The 18110-nt window shown below is 28.9% G+C and overlaps 2 protein-coding genes across 4 annotated transcripts; both read left to right on the top strand.

Annotated features, from left to right (window-relative positions):
- Positions 1 to 58: 58 nt before the first annotated feature.
- On the top strand, positions 59 to 9496 carry LOC105674972 (eukaryotic translation initiation factor 2-alpha kinase PK4-like). 2 transcript variants are annotated; one of them, XM_067351014.1, is made up of 11 exons: positions 96 to 212; positions 588 to 658; positions 4828 to 5014; positions 5233 to 5394; positions 5484 to 5585; positions 5831 to 5920; positions 6091 to 6147; positions 8119 to 8349; positions 8508 to 8740; positions 8865 to 9024; positions 9271 to 9496. In XM_067351014.1, the coding sequence occupies exons 3-11, from the start codon at positions 4831 to 4833 to the stop codon at positions 9387 to 9389; spliced, it is 1338 nt and encodes a 445-aa protein (XP_067207115.1). In that variant the 5' UTR covers positions 96 to 212; positions 588 to 658; positions 4828 to 4830; the 3' UTR covers positions 9390 to 9496. The 2 variants fall into 2 exon arrangements, with proteins under 2 accessions (XP_067207116.1, XP_067207115.1); XM_067351015.1 differs by having other exon boundaries at positions 59 to 658; positions 5248 to 5394.
- A 2437-nt stretch (positions 9497 to 11933) lies between these two features.
- LOC136998425 (histone-lysine N-methyltransferase, H3 lysine-79 specific-like) lies at positions 11934 to 18070 on the top strand. 2 transcript variants are annotated; one of them, XM_067351011.1, is made up of 6 exons: positions 11934 to 12234; positions 13053 to 13165; positions 13255 to 13887; positions 14726 to 15616; positions 15707 to 15986; positions 16140 to 18070. In XM_067351011.1, the coding sequence occupies exons 1-6, from the start codon at positions 12147 to 12149 to the stop codon at positions 16286 to 16288; spliced, it is 2154 nt and encodes a 717-aa protein (XP_067207112.1). In that variant the 5' UTR covers positions 11934 to 12146; the 3' UTR covers positions 16289 to 18070. The 2 variants fall into 2 exon arrangements, with proteins under 2 accessions (XP_067207112.1, XP_067207113.1); XM_067351012.1 differs by having other exon boundaries at positions 15707 to 15975; positions 16140 to 16370.
- The last annotated feature ends 40 nt before the right edge of the window (positions 18071 to 18110 follow it).

Genomic DNA, 18110 nt, shown 5'->3' on the forward strand with positions numbered 1-18110 from the left:
CTTGTTTTCTGGACGATAAAATATCTCTAGCTAGAATTTCTAGAAAACAAGCTCTGTTATTGGACATCAGACGTCGTACGTCGGACATCGGAAACAGTGTGAATCCTCCATTACAAAAGATCCGTCAGACGTTTGTACATCATCTTTAAATAATGCCTCAAAGACATAATAAAATAGACGTCTACAGAACGTTGTTAAAACATACGTGTTGTGTGGGAACAAGTTTAAAAATATTTTATTCTAAAATAATTACTTAAGTAGCAAATGATCGTCATCTGATGTTTTTTTATTATTATAATTAGTTATATAATATAATAACCTATTTGATAGGTTATTATAGAATAAGCTACTTGAGTATAAAATCGTCATCTTAATAAAACGTTTGTCTTAAGGACATCTTAAAATAAATCTCACAGACGTCTTGTAAGACAAATCAAGAGACATCTCAAAGACGTTTTTAAATCGTCGAAAATTGTTGCAGAGACGTTTTAAATACGTCTTTTTGACAATTTCGTAAGACGTCTGAGTGATTTTAAGATGTCTCTCAGACAAATATAAGACGACGTAATATTGTGTGGGTTTATAAGTGTTTTCTGGGCGAATACAAAAAACGTCAAACAAAGGCAAACAGGGCATTAATCATTTCTTCTAAATTGAGGTAATGTTCCACCAAATAAAATATTAGATAAATTTTTAAAAAATTATCTTTGAATCTAGATTTATTAATAGTGCGATTTAATTTACTATCTTAATAACCAATAATCATTTTACAAGTTTTATTTTTTATATTTGAATGCGTTATTAATTAATTTTATTATAAAATGTGTACGACTCTCTATATTTTCCCTGATGAAAATATTTTGCTGAAAGTACTATGAAATCAATGAAAAGTAAAATAAAAGTTTTTGAAAAATTATATTTCAAAATAAATCATAATTTTCCGTATGAAAATTTAATATAATACTATGAGATATAAAGAAAGTTAAAATATAGTGCTGAAAAGTAATAAAAGAGTTTTTAAATAATTATCATTATGAAATTTACTGAATTAAACTGAAAACTGTTACTTTTTAATAAAAAATTGCTGAAATATTTATGAAATTAATTAATGGGGTCAATTGAGAAAAATTTTCAAATACATTGCAGCAAAATTTCGTTATATTTTTAGAAAAATATTTCCATCAGGGTTTTAATTTGAATTGTATAGATAATTGTTATTTACATCGAGGGAGGCCTGTAGAGGCAGAAACATGTTTGTGTTGTGTTGATATCTTTCTTTATAATATACAGGGTGATTATAAAGTAACTTCCCTATTTTAAAATTCCATAACTTCTAAATGGCTCGTCTGATTCTAATAAAATTTATCAGAGGTGTTCATGGCACTAATAAGTTTTGTTTGAAATTAAAAAATAATTTTTTTGAAAATTTTCAAAAAATGTCATTTTTCAGCTATAATTATCGATTTTTATTTGGTTTCTACGAATTCATCCGTGCTCTAATTAGATTTACAATGTTGTTATGAGTTATGATGGGTCCCTCTTAGGTCAATTTTTCACCTGTTTTCTGAGATCATTGGAATTCAAGCTCCATCACCACGTCAAGGTGGAAACCCGTTGATGGAGTTATAATTTTTTTTTCGAGCTAATTTAAATCTTTTTTTTTATTTCGTTGAAAAAATTAACAATTTAAATTTTTGATGATAAAAAAAATCAACTTTAATGCAAGCACTGCGCAAGCGCTGAGTTACATTGTTTTTTTTTTTATTGTCAAAAATTTAAATTGTTAATCGTTAATTTCTTCAACAAAATGAAAAAAAGCAAATAAAAAGATTTAAAATTAGCCCGAAAAAAAGAAATTATAACTCCATCAACGGATTTCCATCTTGACGTGGTGATGGAGCTTGAATTCCAATGATCTCAGAAAACAGGTGAGAAATTGAACTAAGAAAGATTCATCATAACTCATAATAACGTTGTGAATGCAATTAGAGCACAGATGAATTCGTAGAAGCCAAATAAAAATCGATAATTATAGCTCAAAAATGACATTTTTTGAAAATTTTTAAAACATTTTTTTTTAATTTCAAACAGAACTTATTAGTGCCCTTGATAAATTTTATTGAAATCGGACGAGCCATTTAGAAGTTATGGAATTTTAAAATAAGGAAATTACTTTATAATCACTTTGTATGTTTTGCACGTACATCCAGCACTGACTGTTTTGCTCATATGATTTCATAGTTTCGATATATATTTTTTATTTTTTTCTAAATTTTTCTTAATAAACTAGATGATTAACAAACTCTATACATCTTTCAACTTTTTAAAATTATTACATAAAAAGTATATAGGCTCGTAATAATAATAATTAGATACACATATAGTAAAGGAGATATCGAACCTGAGATGTTCGGAGAACAGCAAACTGTCATAGTCGAACAGCTGAATTAGAAATATTGACAAAGTTTTGTTATTAGAAATTAATCTTTTAGGGTAAAATTTAGTGACTTTGATAAATTATACAAATTCTTTAATACCATACGCTTGCAATTTATTTAAAATACTTCTTTTTCTGCGAAAATATGATTTTGATTTTTTAATAAAAATAAATGTGCTTTCGCAAATTTGGCAATGTATAATTTGCAATGTACAATACAATTTAATTTTTGCAGAATACTTTTGCGTGTGTATTAAGAAATAATAAAACTTATAAGATACCCGTAAAAAAATTTAGGGATTTATTTCGAAGTCAAAAATATCGTCGTTTAATGCTTTATGTAAAACAAAATAATGACAAGCACACTTCTACGAAATGTTTTTTAAAAAGACAAAATTTAATTACAACAGAATATAATAATAATTTAAATACAATAGAATTACATAAAGTCGAGTCTAGATGCATGCTAAATGCAGATAACGCAGAAAATAATATCAAATCTACAGAGGAATTTTGTTTATATAATAATACTAAGATACGAAAAGACACTTTGCAGCAACGATTGCATATTTGGGCTACTGAGTACAATGTAACATAAAAATCTTTCACAGCTTTATTAAAAATTCTACGGGAAGAAGGTCACAATGAATTGCCTAGTAATACCAGAACTATTTTAGGCACACCTAAAAACACATTTTTCTGTGAATGTGGAGCTGGACATTTTTTTTTATTATGGTTTAGAAAAAGCATTACGCGAAAAATTGGAATGTATAAAAATATAAGTAATGTTATCGAATTAAATATAAATATTGATGGCTTTCTTCTTTCTAAAAGTTCGCAGAGTCAATTATTGCCTATACTTGGCCAAATCTATAATATAGAATTCATAACAAAACTCTTTTTAATTGGTGCCTACTACAGTTATAAGAAACCTACAGATGCAAACGATCTATTACAAAAATTTTGTAATAAATACCGCATCCTACAAAAAAAAGGCTTTTTTTTTAAGATAAAAAATATTATATAAAAATCAGAGCGGTTATTTGTGATGCTCCTGCAAAATCTTTTGTTACTGGAACGAAAGGGCATAATGCATATATTAGTTGCAGGAATTGTTGTTGTGAAGGTGATTATTACAAGCATAAAATGGTTTTTTTGATCCGCAATCGGAAAAATAAAGAACATTATGTTTCCGTTTCGCCCTTTGAAGATTTGCCTATAGATATGATTAATACTTTTTCATTAGATTATATGCATTTGATATGTTTAGGAGTGATGAAAAAAAAAAATGCTGTGTGTGTGTTGTGTGTGTGTGTGTGTATTTATGGATTAAAAGAAACCATATATTACGGTTACGTGCAGCAGATATAAAGACATTATCTAACGATTTAATAACATTACGTAAATTTATACCGATCGAATTTAGCCGTTATCCACGAGGTTTAAATGAATTAGATCGTTGGAAAGCAACGGAATTTAGAATGTTTCTTTTATATTTGGTCCCATAATTTTACGCAAACACTTAAAAGAAGATTACTTTAAACATTTCTGTGCTTTACATACTGCCATACGTATTCTATGTAATACAACAGATTGCTTGCGTAATAATATATATGCACATTATTATTATTAATATATTTTGTTAAAATATTTAAAATATTATATGGTAAGGATAATATAGAGTCTACAATGTTCACAATCTAATTAATGTCTGTCATGATGTTAAGATATATGGTTTCCTTGATACATTTAGTGCATTCTCCTTTGAGAATTACATAAAAGATATAAAAAAAATGTTGCGCAAATTAGAAAAACCGCTATTGCAACTAAATAATAGAATCCATGAACGCGATGAAATGTACAAATAATTATAACAGTTCCAATACTGATGAGCCGTTACTTATAAAGCCAGATGGGAGAAGCCTCCTTTTACAATGTCAAAATACAAACAATCAATTATTGTGCAAATTATACAAAAAAATAAAATTTAAAAATTTTACATTAACAACTAAATCTTCAAATAATTGTTGCTATTTAAAAGATGGATCTATTTTTTCTATAAAATATTTTGGTTTAAAAGATAAAAATCCAATTGTCTTGGGAAAAAAATATCTAGATCTTTAATCGATATCTATGTATCCTTGCAATTCTCAAGATATGAAAATATACATATAACAAATAGAGAAACACCAGATCTTAAAATAGTATCTGTAATAGAAATAGACAATAAAGGTTTAGAAGTTTTTTATAATGGCGATAATTACATAATGCCTCTTTTGCATATATAATTGTAAGCATATTGAGTATAAAGGAGAAATATTTAATAAAATAAAATATAATAAAAAACATTTTAAACATAATAATCATTATCACAAAAATGTTTATTTCAGATCATGTACTACATCATATTTTACGACGATTGGTGCTCGACAATACCGCAGCAGTGGGTAAATTTTAATACTCAGACATTTTTATGGCCTCCAAAAACTATTAATGTGACAAAGGCAATAATGAAAAGCATTCAGCCGCAAAATAATTGGATTACACTGGATTATCGACGCATTACTGGACCATATAGTAATTATAAACAATTAATTATATTACAAAAAAAATGTCTGATGCCCGGTTCCATCAACGTAGATTAACTTTAATTCTAACCTAATTCTAAGAATTAGAAAAAGGTGAAGAGTAAGTTGAACCAAGATTAAAGTTAATCTACGTTAGTGGAACCGGACATGAAACATTTAATGTTATAAATTTTTAATGTCATAAAATATGTTTATAATTTTTCATAGAAACGTATGATATAGCTCGAAAAATGGAAGATCATGCTATTTATGTCTCTACCTCGGAAGAGGGACAATTGGAAATCCTCAACCAACAACCAGAAAAAAACCCGCAAAAAAGAACAATAAAAAGACCTGCTTTTCATGATGAATTGGACGATACTACCAACGGTAGTAATTTATATTTTTTTTTTACTCTTTTATTTCTTCAGTATATAAGTTTATATTCCTATTAATAATATTAAATATATATTTTACAGAACATACAACAAAAAAAAGACGACGCATACCACCTCCCTCTTCTGCATACATCTCATTGTCAGAACAACGTAAACAATATCCCAACAATAGAAAACAGGACAGTACGTATCTTTTTTCCCTAAATTATAATGACTTATTTAACCTGAAACAATAAATAATAATATATTACTTAAAATTTTAAAAAATAATATTTCCAACATAAAAATATTTTTTTTATGTTGAAAACGACAATAATTAATTTTATGTAAAAAATGCTCATAGTTATACATATAAAACTTTTATCTATGATTAAATTTTTTATTATCTGTATTTTATAAAATCTTTCTTTTATTTGTACTTTTTATAGAACACTTATCAAAAAATATTGCTGCTGTGGCATCATGTTCTACTTACATACTAGCATCCAATGAAATGAATAATTATAAAAAACAAAATGGTATGTATAATTTATTTTTATTCATATTAACATTATGTAATTTGTATATCTGTAATAACAAATAACAATGTGTTCCAAAAATGATTGATGATGAAAAAAGTTAACTTTGATATTTTATATATAAACACAAAATTTAATAAATTTACAATTTGTAATATAATATTTTACAGAAAATATAAACAGTGTGATAGTGCTTCCTTCAACTTGCGAGACAGAGGAACTTGGAGGTATGTATACAATATCTGTTAACCATTTATATTCTATATACAAGGTGTCCCGTAATTTGCGAATTAAAATATTACTACATGAAAGTTCTCAAAGAACAAAATAAGAAAAGTTCTTTGCGATTTTTCAATCCAAGTAATAGTTTTTACAACATAAGAATTTAAAATTAAGAATTTAAAACGACCGCTTTTAACCGCGAATTAACCATGAAACTTTAGTGACTAATTTTTAATATTTATATTTTAGAAACTGTTGCTTGGATTAAAAAATCAAAGAACTTTTTTATTTCGTTTTTAAAATTTTATATTATTAATATTTTAATGTACAGATTGATTGTATATTATGAAACACCTCGTATATGTATATTCTTAATAAAAAAACGAACTACCCGGTAAAAAATTTCTCATATATAATCATGTAGCATTTAATAGAGTTATACAATATTTTACATAATTGTGTAAAAATATGTATAATTATACATGACGAAATATAAAACGTTATATATATATATATATATATAAATGGAACGACTGCAGTATAGAATTACATGTAAGTACTTTTTATACATACTTATATATAATGTCCACAATATTTTATATATAATTATATATGAATCTCTGTTAGTCTAATATATGATTATGTATAAGTCTTGCATCATGTATAAACATATATAAGTAAGAAGCAAATTTCAGATATAGTCATACGCAATTGTATATGATTTTGTATAAACGAGAAATTCTGGCTAATTGTGTCACTTTTTCCTTAATTTCACTTAATGCCTTGATTTAAAAATATTTTACTTTTCTAAAAGTTTCTATACCTTTTTCTCATTGCGCGCGTGCATGCAAGAGAGGAATATAAACAAAATAAAATAAAAAAACACTATTTTACATTTATAAGAAATATATGTTATTTATATTGTATTTCTAAATAATATGAGAAAAATAAATAACATGAGATATAAATACATTTTATGAATGATACAAATAGTTCGAAAATTAGTGCTTGGGGTATTTAAAGAAGAGATTTTTAAGAAAGGACCTCATCAAGTCACTCTTACTGCCCATACAGCACAGAACATTGCAATTACATTGCAGCAATGTTACAATCTTGCAAGTTGCAATGTAATATTGTTGAGACATTATTGCAACCTGTAATTGTAATATTTCATGAGAATGTGACAGCAACATTCCAGTAACATTGCAATAGCAATATTCGGTAATTGCTAGTTCGTTCGTTTACCGCTATGCGACGCGCGTTGCAAAATCTATCTCGTATTTAAGTTTTAGTCATGATGATTATATGAAACTTGCAAAGAGTGGCTAGTAAGATTAAAGACATAGTAATTATTTTTATCAGTTTAATTTTTCTGATACGACCTCAACACAGGGAATTCAGATATTGAACTGATTGTTCAAAAATTGGACAGATAAATGTCCGAATAAATAAAAATATATGCAACATTATTCTAAGATTGCAATAACAATGCATTATTGCAAATTCATTACATTGCAATATTACTGTAATCTTTCGTTACAATCTTCCTAAAAGCGGACATTTTAACGTTGCTGCAATCCCACAGCAATGATGCAACAACATTTTGCAGTGAATTTGCAATATTGCAACATTGCGATGAAAGATTGATGCAATGTGTATGCAATCTTTGTGTACTGTATGAGTATATATATATATATATGATGTGATGTATGTATGATTATGTACTTTATGTTTGCGCAATAAAAACACAACAAAATAAAACAAGAAAATGTATATTTACTCATACACACCTTTATATAATCATATATAAATATATATATTCATATTCATTTATATATAGGTGTATCTATTTATGTATGGACAAATTCGGTATATAATTTTGTATAATTAGATATGTACTATTTTTGTCTAATTATGTATGAGAAATTTTTTACCGGGTATTTAGAGAATAAAAATAAATGAATATTATATTTTAGGTGTACATAGTGTTTGTGATGTCAATGATGTCAATAATGATATTCATGAGGTATATGACGCTCATGACATTAATGAGATATATAATGTAAATGATGTCAATGATATTCATGACATGAGTGATATTCATGACATTAATGCGGAGGTGGATAATGATGATGACGTCAATGATGTTAATGATGTCAATGATGTTCATGATGTTAATGTTGTAAATGATAGTCACATTTGTTGCGGTATGTATTGTGTTACTTTAATTATTTGTATATTATAGTATAAAGATGCTAGTGCATAATTTATATTGCGCATTTTTTAATCCTTTAAAATTTTGTTAAAAATAAAATTTTTTTAAATTGTAAATTATACTAATAATTTTATCTTCTATTTCATATAGAAGCATGTCGTACGACACTAAAAACTTTCACACAAAAATTTACGACGAATACAATAAGAATAGCGAAAAAATTAGATTTTATCATTAATCTTATTGAAAATAAGGATGTTGCGTGTGAGAGTACTCTTAAATGTGACACAAAATTATTACCTCCTTTACCTCTGATGACAATAGAAGATTATTCCAAATTTGAAGAAAAGCTTCAACAAGACAGGGAAATCAGAAAGCAGTTTGTAAGTATTTTTTTATTCAATGTTGCTTTAAAACTGAACTATCACGGCGCATTTCAATGTATAGATATCAGTGTCCTATCTGGATAAATTAATCACTATTTTACATCTGGTTTTTATGTTGCAGAAAAAGAAAATTTCAACAATTGGAGGAACGACGTATGCTAATAAGACAAGAAATATTATGAAATTTATTCTAGATGATAATGTTTCGAAAAAATTATCGTGGACAGGACAAAAACAATCAATACCAATAAAAGACACAACATTTGCTAGCATTATTATAGGTAATTAAAAACAAAAATATTATAAATATAAGTTTAAAAAGTATGTTATAATTAACACAGTAAATTAGTTACGTTTCTTTAAATAAATTTCAATTATAAAAAACAAATCTATATATACACATACAATTGTTAGATTAATCTAACAATTGAAATGTAACAATTTAAATCTTTATTTTTCTACAACAATTTTCAATATTAAAGTATTAAAAAATTTGTAATTTAAACATAATTTTATAATTATTTTAGATTACATTTCTACGATAGAAAATTGCAGTCTTTATCAGGTGCAAAAAGTTATTCAAGAATGGTTGCGGCACGCAGGGGATCGCCTCAGTTATTTATTGAAAAAAAATGGTATGGTATAAAGTGACATATAAATAGTAATATAAGTAGTATTACAAATATATATTTTTATAAGTACTAAATGTATTTTTATAAGAGAGTATTACAAATATACATATGTATATTTGGATTTTATATTTTAACATATATATCTTAATATAGTTTATATAAGAAGTATTATGTAAAAGTTATGTTTGAAAGTATTATGTAAAAAAATATTAATAATAAAATACTAAAATATAACAAGTTTAAAAATATTTTATTTTAAAATAATTACTCAAGTAGCAAATAATAAAAACATCAGATGACGATCATTTGCTACTTGAGTAATTATTTTAGAATAGAATATTTTTAAACTTGTTATATATATAATATTTTAATATTTTATTATTATTTCTTTATATATATATATATATATATATATACATAATACTTTTAAACATAACTTTTACATAATACATAATTGGTTATTATATTATATAATATAATAACCAACCCAGACAGCATGATGACCTCATATAATACTCCTAAAGAGTTCCAAAAATTTTTCTGAATTGATAAATTTAGATCAGAAGGTGGTTAGAACGTGCTCATAATGTACTCAAATGCGTCGACTTCAGAGCTGATTTTGATTTCATCATAAAGAGCTTTCTATGCATATAACCTAGTAAACAAGAAATTATTGAAAGTTCAGAAATAGAATTGAAAATTACTGAGAAGAATTTATTTACGATGATGCTGAATTTTATTTAATTCTTCTCAATAATTTTCAATCCTATTTCTGAACTTTCAATAATTTCTTGTTTACTGGAAACAAATATACCTCAAAAAATTACATGTGAAAAATTGCGTCAAAGATCGTTGTACCAGGAACAATTTCACACACTGCGTGTTTTGTATGCACTGCAAACTGCGAGACTTAGAAAGTACTGTGTGGGTAAATATAAATAACAAAGAGAATAATCGACGAACATATACGGATGACCAACAAGAATCCAGCCGAGTCAGGTTGGGTGATGCGTGTTTTTTGTTTTCACGCATCATATTATATAATGTCAAAATGAGCTGATTATGAAAGCACTTTTAGACAATTTTTTGTAATTATTTTAGCAGATCATAAAAAATTCAAAAAAGAGAATACTTTTTGAACTCTTTCTGGAGATCCTGCTGTCTGGGTTCCCTTGTGTTCATCTTTCAATAAATTAAAATTGTTAAAATCAAGACTGTCATTGTTGCTGGTTGTACTACTACTAGAAAGCCATCATTCTTATTGTCAAGTTCTGGATAAATCTATATAAACATTTTTACCCAGATAGCACAACATATCCAAAAGACGTCCAGAGGATGTTTTTGGGACTACAAGACGTCTTCTGGATATCCTTTGGATGTATTTTGGATATGTGTGCTGTTTGGGTAATATTTACATGAAAAATAAATTGCCTGGTTTTTGCTATGATCATTATATTGTATATATTTAATAAATTAAACGCGATTTGAAAAAGGTGAAAAATTTAATATACATAATAATATTAAAAATAATATTAATAAAACTTATTGCTATTTTTTTATTGAACTTAGTTGGCTTGTTAAATGATGTCAAATGATGTTCATCTTTATTATGGTCATTTAAAATTCTAATAGCAATAGATGTTTCTGTGACAAATATTACACTCTATTTCAAAATCATTACTTTTAGTACATATTCCCTTAACTAACTCTGAAATGTATGTTTTTTCAATTATTTTAAAAAATGCAAGCGTAAGTGATTTTTTAAACTTTTAGGTAAGAATAAAACGTTCTCATCATAAATAATACATTTCATTGGGTTGAAGTATTTAAAATAATCTCTTATGCCCGATTCCAACAACGTAGATTAACTTTAATCTCGGTTTAACTTACTCTTCACCTTTTTCTAATTCTTAGAAATAGAAAAAGATAAAGAGTAAGTTGAACCAAGATTAAAGTTAATCTACATTGGTGGAAATGGGCATTAGTGACGTAGACCAGTGCTAGACACGATCTACACATTTTGGTCGATTTTTGTAAGCTAACGCCTACTGACTTTCCACTATTGGCCGGAGCACAGACTTTTGCATAAAGCATAACGCATAAGCATAAGGAAATTGATTGGTCTATATATAAGCATAAGCAAATGCATAAGGAAATGGACCAATCAATTTCCTTATGCTTATGCGTTATGCTTTATGCAAAAGTCTGTGCTCCGGCCATAAATCTTGAGACAACGCACGCTGACGCACGCGGCGCTCTGCCTCAAGTACGACGTATCTGTAAGGGCCTGTATTGGTCCAGAAGCACATGCATAAGGAAATGGACCAATCAATTTTCTTATGCATATGTTTATGCGATTATGCAAATTTGTCTGGATAGGCCTTTACGTGTGAAAGACAAAGCAACTCCATTCCATTGGACATCGATCATGTAATTTTTCCCTAGGAGCCAAAAGTGAAAATTTCACGTGAATTCGACGAATAGAATTGTCGAATTCACATGAAAGTTTTCATTCTTCACGTTTCCGTTTCTAGGGAAAAATTATATAATCGATGCCCTGACGTCGTGACTCTTATTATAGGGACTTTGGGTCAATCAGGTATGATTAATCGCGTAAAGATATTTTTATGATTCTTATTTACATTTTGTTAGCGAGACAAATATTTCGCTCGAGAGTAGAACGTAAATGGTATTTCTAAATGGATAGATATCCATAAAGAGAAGGAAAGTTAATCGCACGATTTTCAAATACTCATTCGTTCTGTGAAGAGATGTCGGAGAATATGGAACGGGAAAAGAACCAGAGGTTAAGATTGACGGAAGAGATTGAAGAAGAAAAAATGAAACACGAGCTTACGGGTAATTGGATACGTTTCAATGTAAAATTAAACGTTGTATACGGAAAGAAACCAACTAGCAATTTTTGTTTTGCTTTTTTTGCAAATGCAGTACTATCGATATAATTGTTATGTATACAAAGCAGCAACTCGAACAAATATTTACATCAGAATTGATAGCAGAATCATTTTTCAACTTACGAGAAGATCAAAAATTAAGAAATATTTAAAAGAAAAATAATTTTATACTAATTTACAAATTTTGTTTTAATAACTTTTCCACATAATTCCTTTCTCTTTAAATGTGTTTTATCGCTTGAAGAACTTTTCCCATTCTGGAAAAAAGATTTTGATTTTGTGCACAACCATTCTTGTATCACTTCAATAATCTTCTCATCTAAAACAAAACTTTGATCTTTTGACACTTATTTTAATGGCCTGTAGAGAGAAAAATCACTTATTGTTAGATGTACTGTTTGATTCAACAATGCATTTAATGGATTTAAATTTTCTACAGTAAAACTATTATTTTGGTATATTAAAAACAACATTAAAAGCTACAGAGTTTTTTTTTCATAAGGAAGTCATTGAGATGATGAAAGATTAACTATGCATAAAATTAAAATCTTGAGACAGAATATATAATTATAGAAGCTTGTATGACTCAAGTATGTTGAAGCTGGAGAGAATTATGTAAAAAATTGATCAAAACAATTTTTGTAAGTTGCAATAAAGTTTTTTATTTTCTAAGTCCCTTTTTATATTTTTATTTCAAAATTTTATTACTGTAAAATAAAATTCTATAGTCATAATGCTTAATAATTAATGATTATCTTTTAGATGTTGGGATATATGAGGCAGGGATGTCTTATCTGGAAATGAAATCACTTCTCGAAGTTATCAATGAGTCTAAACATCCATCAAGTGCTTCCAATAACAAAAATATACAGAAGGTATATCATAAGCAATAATAATAATTCTCACCAAAATTACATTTATTCAACTTTAAGAGATACTAACCCTTGAATTGAAAATTTTTCAGGAGTCACATTCCGATAAAGAATGCCTGTCGGAAATCTCATCTGATACAAATGGATCGCAGCAAGCGGCTTCGCAAGAAGCCAATACGGAAATGCCCAGACCATCGTACTCGTATAGGCTGAATCATACATCTCCGATGCACGAACATAAAACTCGCTATTCCAACAGTCCAGAATCACCATCCTCTTTTGAAATACGGAATAAGCGCAAGAACTCAGATGACAGCGATGAGATATTCGAGACACAATTATCCGAAAACGTCAATTCCACGCACAGTACAAATCGATTCTCTCACTTAGCAAGATCGGGAAGCGCCTTACGCGAATGCCAGAACGCAACGGAGAAAAGAACAGCGCAGGATACGCAGCTTGAGTCGTTGGAGAGGAAATTGGAGAGATGGCGACTGAACCCGCTCAACGTCAGTATCAACGAAAAAGATGTGCCTTTGCGACAACCGAACCGGCCTCAGGCTCAGGAACGCGTGCCATTCAGGTACTGTAGAGAGGCGCGTACAGCCGAGCAGCGTGACCAAGTGATGCAGGCTGTGAGCCAGCATTTGAAGGAAATGGCGGAATTGTGGTACACTTGGCAGCCTGCTACCTATTCGATATTTCAATGGGGGTCACCCATCCAGGTGGGTACCACCCTACAATCTCTCCCGTATCGTTCATATCGCTAACAAATCGCAAGTTTTTTTTTTCTTTTTTTTTTCTTTTTTTTCTTTTTTTTTTTTTAGAGATATCTGCACATTTTTCTAATACAATCATCATTGTGTCACAATTGATAGAAATTTTGATAGTATCTTTATTTTATTATTTCGCAATCTGGCCAGCAATTCTTTCATTCATAATAACTTTTACTTGCTGATATACTTTCTTATATTGTTTTTTTTCGATATATTTAAATAGATCGATAAGCGTGCTAATTCGAAATCCTTTGAACTATTGATAAAGTCAAATCATAGGAGGTTCAATATATTCAAAAAATGCATTCATATTATAGAAATTATTTTGATGACAACTATATTCTCAGTTTTGTTTTTTGTCAAATCTTTGATGTGATTTGGTAGCTTTTTGAAAAGTTGTATAACAATATATTGCAATGTGCTATATTTAATAAGACGCATTTATTATTCGCTGTATTAACATTGTGCATGTATAACTTTCATATATTACTTGACGTTACTTCCATTGTTTTAACTTATCAGTCAGTGTGTACACATAAAGTTATTTGTGACTCATTGGCGTGTCGTTGCCAAACAAATAAAGGAAGAGATATTTGATACTTTTTAGTAATACAATTAATAAAATTTACATTTATAAAGAAACATGTATGCGTAAGCGTTTACAACAACACAGTTATTTACTGCTGTAAACTGCGAAACATTTTTGAATAAATTATATTTATGTAAAAAAGAATGATAGTTGTTTACTTTATTCGATCTATTCTGATTCTGATCCTTGTTTCTGTAGGTCGGCACTGCTAACGGTAGCTTGGACAGAAAGCCATTAACAGATCCGAAGGCTGAACAGATCAAAGCAGAATGTACATACAGAAATAATTATGAACGGGCTTGTAAACGCAAAGCAAGCACTCTCATCGCTCAATTGAATAAAAAGAGTTCCACCGAGGATGAAAGTGACGATGAATCTAACTTTTTTCGTACTAAGAAAAAAAAAATCCAATGTAGTGGCAATAAAGTGAGTAACGCGGAGCGTGCTGCGAATCAGCACGCACATACTACCAGCCATGAACAAGCAATGAGTGTGATCTCGCATCAAGGACCCTCTAACGGCGACAATAACGATCCTAAAAATACGCATCGTAAAAGAAAGACTGCTGAAGAGAAAGAAAGATTGTCGCCTGAGTTAGACACGTATCCTCGAAGGATAGTACCTCCCATTCCTAAAGCGCGTTTAAGTTTATCCAGACATAGAAAAGAAAACGCTGTATCAAAATTGTCTCAGCAACAAACCCAAATTACCGATAAAATTGCCGAACAGACCAAAAGTCAACAGAAGAAGGCAATCGGGTGTGAAGAAATCCGTAAGAAACTGGAAGAAGACTGGCATAGCAGCGAGGAAGATTCCGCGGCGGCGAAGGACGTGGAGAATCGGCCTTTGCCGATACCGGCCAATGTACAATCGAAATTACAAGCACGATTGAACAAGACAGAAACGAGCGTGTCGCTTAATGCGAGGATAGCGGAAAAGAACGATCGCGCACAAGGCAAGGAAATGGGTTTGAAGTTCTATGAGCAACAAAAGAAGAAAGAGAAATTGAGTAGAACAGAGAATAGAAATGGAAAGTGGGAGGATGAATCGTCCGATGATGATGAGAGAAAATTGTCAAAGAGAATTCACGTGAGTTGGAAAACGCAACTTTCTCTCCTTTTCTCGCAATATTTCACACCGTGTTACTTTTTCTTACAACTTTTTTTTATATATTTATAGGCGCCTGACGTACGCAACGGCAATCATTCTGATAACGTATCTACTTCGTCGAGTAATATAAACTGTCCTATATGCAATAAATTATTTCCACACAACGAAATAGAAAATCACGCTGCTAATTGTGAACAATTCAACACGGATAACGAATCGAACGATAATAACCAGTTGAATCTGTTGGAGTGTGAAATATGCAATAATTACAAGACTCATAAGATGGCGGAATTCGAGGAGCATATTGGTCAATGTATAGATAAGAAGAAAAATAAAATGTACTCACGTGGTAAATTCAATATGTATTACATAATCTATTATTTGCTGATACGTTGAACAATATTATATTTGAATTATATGATAAACATCTGGATTGCCAATTTTTAATGTAAAGCCAGAATTTTCAACAACTTTTTAAAAACTGTATCCTTTTCTTTTTCAGAGTCTGACGTCGGCGCCGTATCTACTTCATCCTTTTGCGCTTTCAAGCCGATTAGTGAGAATCAGAAAGATTCCGAAATAGATTATTTAGGTCAGTTTTCTTCTAACAGTAAGACAAAAGTATCTAGTGGTAAAAAAAGGAAACGTTGATTACGTTTCACATTCTTAAATGATTTATTTATCATTGTTCCTTTGTTTTGTCTGAGATAAAGACAGCTCTTCAAAATATTACGAGATTTACGCAAATAATATAATATTCGATAACAGTGATCGGTTAATACATGTTTATTTTATATTTGTTTAGTATCTTATTCGATACTATATATGTACAACTATGTATAAATATATATACATATATCGCATACTCGCAAGAAAAGTGACAAAAGTCAAAAACAAATAAAATTGTTCGGGAGAGAGAAACTTTTCCTGATTGAAGGCCGATGTATTTATAGAACACACAATCCGCACATAAAAAAAAAATTCGAAAAATTTTGACTTGGGTCACTTTTCTTGTGCGATATACATGTGGTGTTTCATAACTCGCGACTTTTTGCGACAAATTTTTTTGAAGAAATTGAAGTCGATTTTGTCTTATAACGACGATATTGAGATAAATTGTTTCACATTTTTATAGTTAAATCTTTCAATAACATTTTATTAAAATAAAGTCAACTTGAAATTAACTAAAGAATATAATTATTCATTTGTTATAATTTAATTTGCGAAATATATTCTTTTTTTTATAACTATGAAACCATAAGTGCCTCGACAATTTTGTCAAAAAAGGAATTCACAAAGGACCCCGCACAAAACCACGGGAAATTGTATTTCGGTCAAATTTTTTGAAACTCTGGGGATCGATAGTTTATGATCCCCTGAGAAAAGTCTGTGAGTATGAAGCCCCACAAATCAAATGTTGGGCCTCCAGAATCATTAAAAGGGTCAAAAACTGCCAAAAATCGTTTATTTTAAGTAAGTTTATTTTAAGTTATCAACTGTATTGCTCTTACCTGCTTATCTGCGATTGTGTTCGAACATGTATGACAGTTAAAATATGTGAAAATGTGTGTGTGTATAGGTTTGTGTGAGCAGTACAGTTGATAACTCATTTACTTAAAATAAACGATTTTTGGCAGTTTTCGACCCTTCCAATGATTCTGGAGGCCCAAAAACATTTGATTTGTGGGGCTTCATACTCACAGACTTTTCTCAGGGGATTATAAACTATCGATCCCCAGAGTTTCAAAAAATTTGACCGAAATGCAATTTCCCGTGGTTTTGTGCGGGGTCCTTTATCAGCAATCAGTAATTTAAATCAAAATCGCGAATTGTGGAACACATTAGATGTTTAACTTTCAATGTAATTGTCAATCGTTTTTTTTTTATATTGTTTAATTCTTTAACAAAAAATAAGGTTTATATATTTCTGATTTAAAATAAATACATAAAAATGGCTACTATAAAGATTTTATTTTATTTATTTTTTTGTAACATTACAATAATTTTTTGTGTAGCATAACTGCAATAAATAATTAAAAAGTAAAAGATTTTTATATTTGCACACTTTTATATTACATGATCAAGGGTTATATATACGCTATAAAATATTCTATTAAATTTAATCAGAATCAAAAGTTAGAAAAAATTGGAAGGAGATATTAAATATTATTAAACATATGTTAATTGTTAAACATGTAAGCACATTCCATTTGTGTATCATTAAAATTATTTAATTATGTAATATATGTGTAGTAAATCTGTAAACAAACACACAAATGTATATTGCTTCTAGAAATTTTTTTTTAAATTGATATAAAATGTATATTACAGACGGGGTCCATAAATTTTCACACAACGCGCAAAAATGTAAATTAACATATTTTTGTACCGGCAGACAATTGTTGTTTATAAATAAAATAGCATTGAACTTGATTCACGAGTTTCCACATTAGCCTTGTGTTGATATCTAATT

Source organism: Linepithema humile, chromosome 3, assembly GCF_040581485.1.
Source record: "Linepithema humile isolate Giens D197 chromosome 3, Lhum_UNIL_v1.0, whole genome shotgun sequence".
In the NCBI taxonomy this organism is placed as follows: Eukaryota; Metazoa; Arthropoda; class Insecta; order Hymenoptera; family Formicidae; genus Linepithema; species Linepithema humile.